This window comes from Pteropus vampyrus, unplaced genomic scaffold (genome assembly GCF_000151845.1).
Source record: "Pteropus vampyrus isolate Shadow unplaced genomic scaffold, Pvam_2.0 Scaffold14, whole genome shotgun sequence".
Classification (NCBI taxonomy): domain Eukaryota; kingdom Metazoa; phylum Chordata; class Mammalia; order Chiroptera; family Pteropodidae; genus Pteropus; species Pteropus vampyrus.
Genome location: NW_011888795.1, coordinates 822,149 through 824,948, shown reverse-complemented (window position 1 = coordinate 824,948; position 2,800 = coordinate 822,149). Strand labels below are relative to the sequence as shown.

Sequence of the window (2,800 nt, the reverse complement as noted above, 5' to 3'; positions counted from 1 at the left end):
TGCCCCTTTGGTGAGCTCATCTCCTATCTCAGGCCCCCACCCAGTGAAGCTCCCTGAGCCCTTGCCTTATAGCTAAGAGAACACGGAGGGGCCTCCGTGGTGCAGGAACTTGACTTATGGAGACAAAGCCCCAGCTAAAATAGATAGGCTAGATGTTCCCGTGGAATGACAACCTGCCAGTGGAACCAAGTGTCAGCTTCCAGCTCCTGAATCCTGGTTTACAAGCCCCTTCAAATGGTGGTGTTCTTCATACCTGGTCTGGTGCTTTCTCTTCTAGTCTGCTGGGCCAGAGCAGCAGGCCTCCACCAAATGGCCTGGTTGTCCCCTAGGCTACCAGGTTCTGTCCAGTCTGAGAACTACTGGATACTCGACCAGTCACAGTTCAGAGACCTGCTACCCCCAAGACCCCAAAACTCCCCTCATCATACCTAAAATGCTCAGGTCGTGGTTCACCATAGCCAGAACCTGGGCAATATCCAGGGCTCCAAAATCAATTGAGGACCATTTGGAGGAGAAAATCCAGAAGCCCGGAACACCCTATGAATGAGAACCGCCCCCCGCCCCCGAGGGTTCTAGTCCAAAGATGACCAGAGCTATCACAGACCAGACAATTGCATCTCTTCTACCCTGCAGGGAAAAAGCCCAGAAAAACCTTTAATTGTGCATCAGAGTTTAAAAAAAAAGTCCTACTCAGTCATAATTTGTACCACTCACATCTAGAGTTGATATTTTAAAGTCAGATAAGTATAAATTTAAACCAGAAAGAGCAAACTAATAGATGTAGATGAAGGGTCATCTAGTCCTACCTGCAATTTATCAAATGAGCAAAGTGAGTCCCAGAGTGGAGTGTGTATGACAGACAGGGCTGGAGCCCAGATGACCTGAGTCAGGGGACATCACACTGCACCATTCACACTGTGTCCCTGTGAACGGGCCCCAGGAGCTGTGCAACCCAGGGCCCTGCCCTTGATTCTCTGTGCAGGAAGCTCCGTTACACAAAGGGTGTGGCTGGCCCCCTTGCCCTCCTTCATGTTTCAGTGGAGCTCTTCTGATACTGAACACCAGCAGTACTGGAGCCAGGGAAACAGAGGCAAACACTCAATACCAGGGGCTGCTGCCCCCGGCAGCCCAGGTTACCTTTGGGCATGATCTGGTGCATGGCGACCGAGAGGAAGAAGATGGAGTCGCTGTAGTAGGTGCCTGAGCCCGCACTGAAGTGCTTCTGCATGGCCTCCACAACGGGGAAGAGCTTGTCCGTCAGCACGGCGACATCGTGGAAAACAACCTGCAGCAAGGCATGAGGAAACCGCAGGAATGAGCAGACCAGCTCTGGACACCCAGCACACACACAGGCCCACAGAGGGAGGCAGACAGGGCCTCTCAAAGGTCACAAGCAGGAGGTCCCAAGTGAGAGTTAAGGAAACAGGGGACAATGGGGAATCAAAACAGGGGCATCATGTGTGAAGGGTGTGTAGACGTCCATGAGGGGTGTGTAATGAAAGGGTAGGAGTGAGGGTGGGGCAGGAGCAGCCCCTAGTCTGCTTTTGGCTTCTGAACTTTGAGCTGGGCCATCCTGAAGGTAGCTCTGCGCCCAGTGTCTGGAACTGTGTGAAACTGTCTAGTCCTAAAATTGGTACCCTCAGCATGTCTTGAGTGGCTGGCACTAGCCCCAGCATTGACACTCCTGGTGGCCACTACACATGTTCCACAGGCCAGTCAGATGCTCCATCTTCCTTGTCCAACAGTGTGAACAGTGAGATGGTCCCTGGAAAATGCCTTATGCTGCAGTAAACTCACACATCAGCTCAACCAACACTGTGAGTGTCCCAGACACTTTGGTGGTGCTGTATAAGGAACAACCAGGCGCCATCTTCCTCAGAACACTTAGAGTCTAGAGATGTCACCAGCTGCTGAACAGAGCTCTGCAGTTTATGAAACACTCTCACATACACATACTGATCCTCATGACAACCTGGGACTTCAGCAAGGCAGCCATCACTATTATAGCTCCAAATTACAAATGAGAAAGCAGATCCTCACAGAGGTTACACTTGCCTAAGGTAAGCTAGCTAGTAAGTGGCAGAGCCAGAATCTGAACCCCGGTCTCCAGATTCTAAGCCCCATGCTAGAATCCAATTATAAATGTATCCTCTTTCCTTAACAGTGACCAACGGAAGAAGAAGACATCAGCATGACCAGTGATTAGACAAGAGTACTAATAGGACACTAATGAGTTGGTTTCCTTATTTGACATTAGTACATATTTAAGTTCATCCCACATGGAACATCAGCTTCACTCAAGATACCAAATCACCATGCACTCTGCTCATATACTTCTTGTGAGTCTTCCCTGCTTCTCTATGTACCCTGCAACATCTAGAACATTCCACTGCACACAAGAGGCACTCAATAAATACAGCCTGAGCCAGAATGTTCCTTCTCCTCCTTCTTCAACCCTCACAAGAAATCTGCTGAAGACCCTTTCCACCTCCCTCTTTCTTGGTAGCCAACAGGACAGGACAAACCTGCAAGGCTACCACATGCTGCTCAGCCACCACCACACTGACTCAAGGGCCAAGAACCTACCTGAACAGGGCGCCAAAGGAGAGGCCACACAAATCCCCTAACTGGCTTGCTTACGCCGTCAGTGGCCATGCCAGCAGGAGAAAAGACAGGTGTGGTTGGTATCCAAGTTCTCAAGCAGGTGGGCTCCATTTTGCCATCTACCAGTCTATTGGTGTCCCCTGCCCAGCGTGCACTCCCAGAGCCTTCAGTTGTCAGATGGTTAGAATAATCACTT

General features: G+C 50.4%; 1 protein-coding gene across 1 annotated transcript in view; it reads right to left on the bottom strand.

Annotated features, from left to right (window-relative positions):
* Positions 1–1,351, bottom strand: part of LOC105307702 (xyloside xylosyltransferase 1) — a 140,438-nt gene extending 139,087 nt beyond the window's left edge. Inside the window, exon 1 of the mRNA XM_023525669.1 lies at positions 1,138–1,351. Coding sequence (XP_023381437.1) covers positions 1,138–1,228 — 91 coding nt within the window. The 5' untranslated portion in view covers positions 1,229–1,351. The remainder of the gene's footprint in view (positions 1–1,137) is intronic.
* Between the last annotated feature and the right edge of the window lie 1,449 nt (positions 1,352–2,800).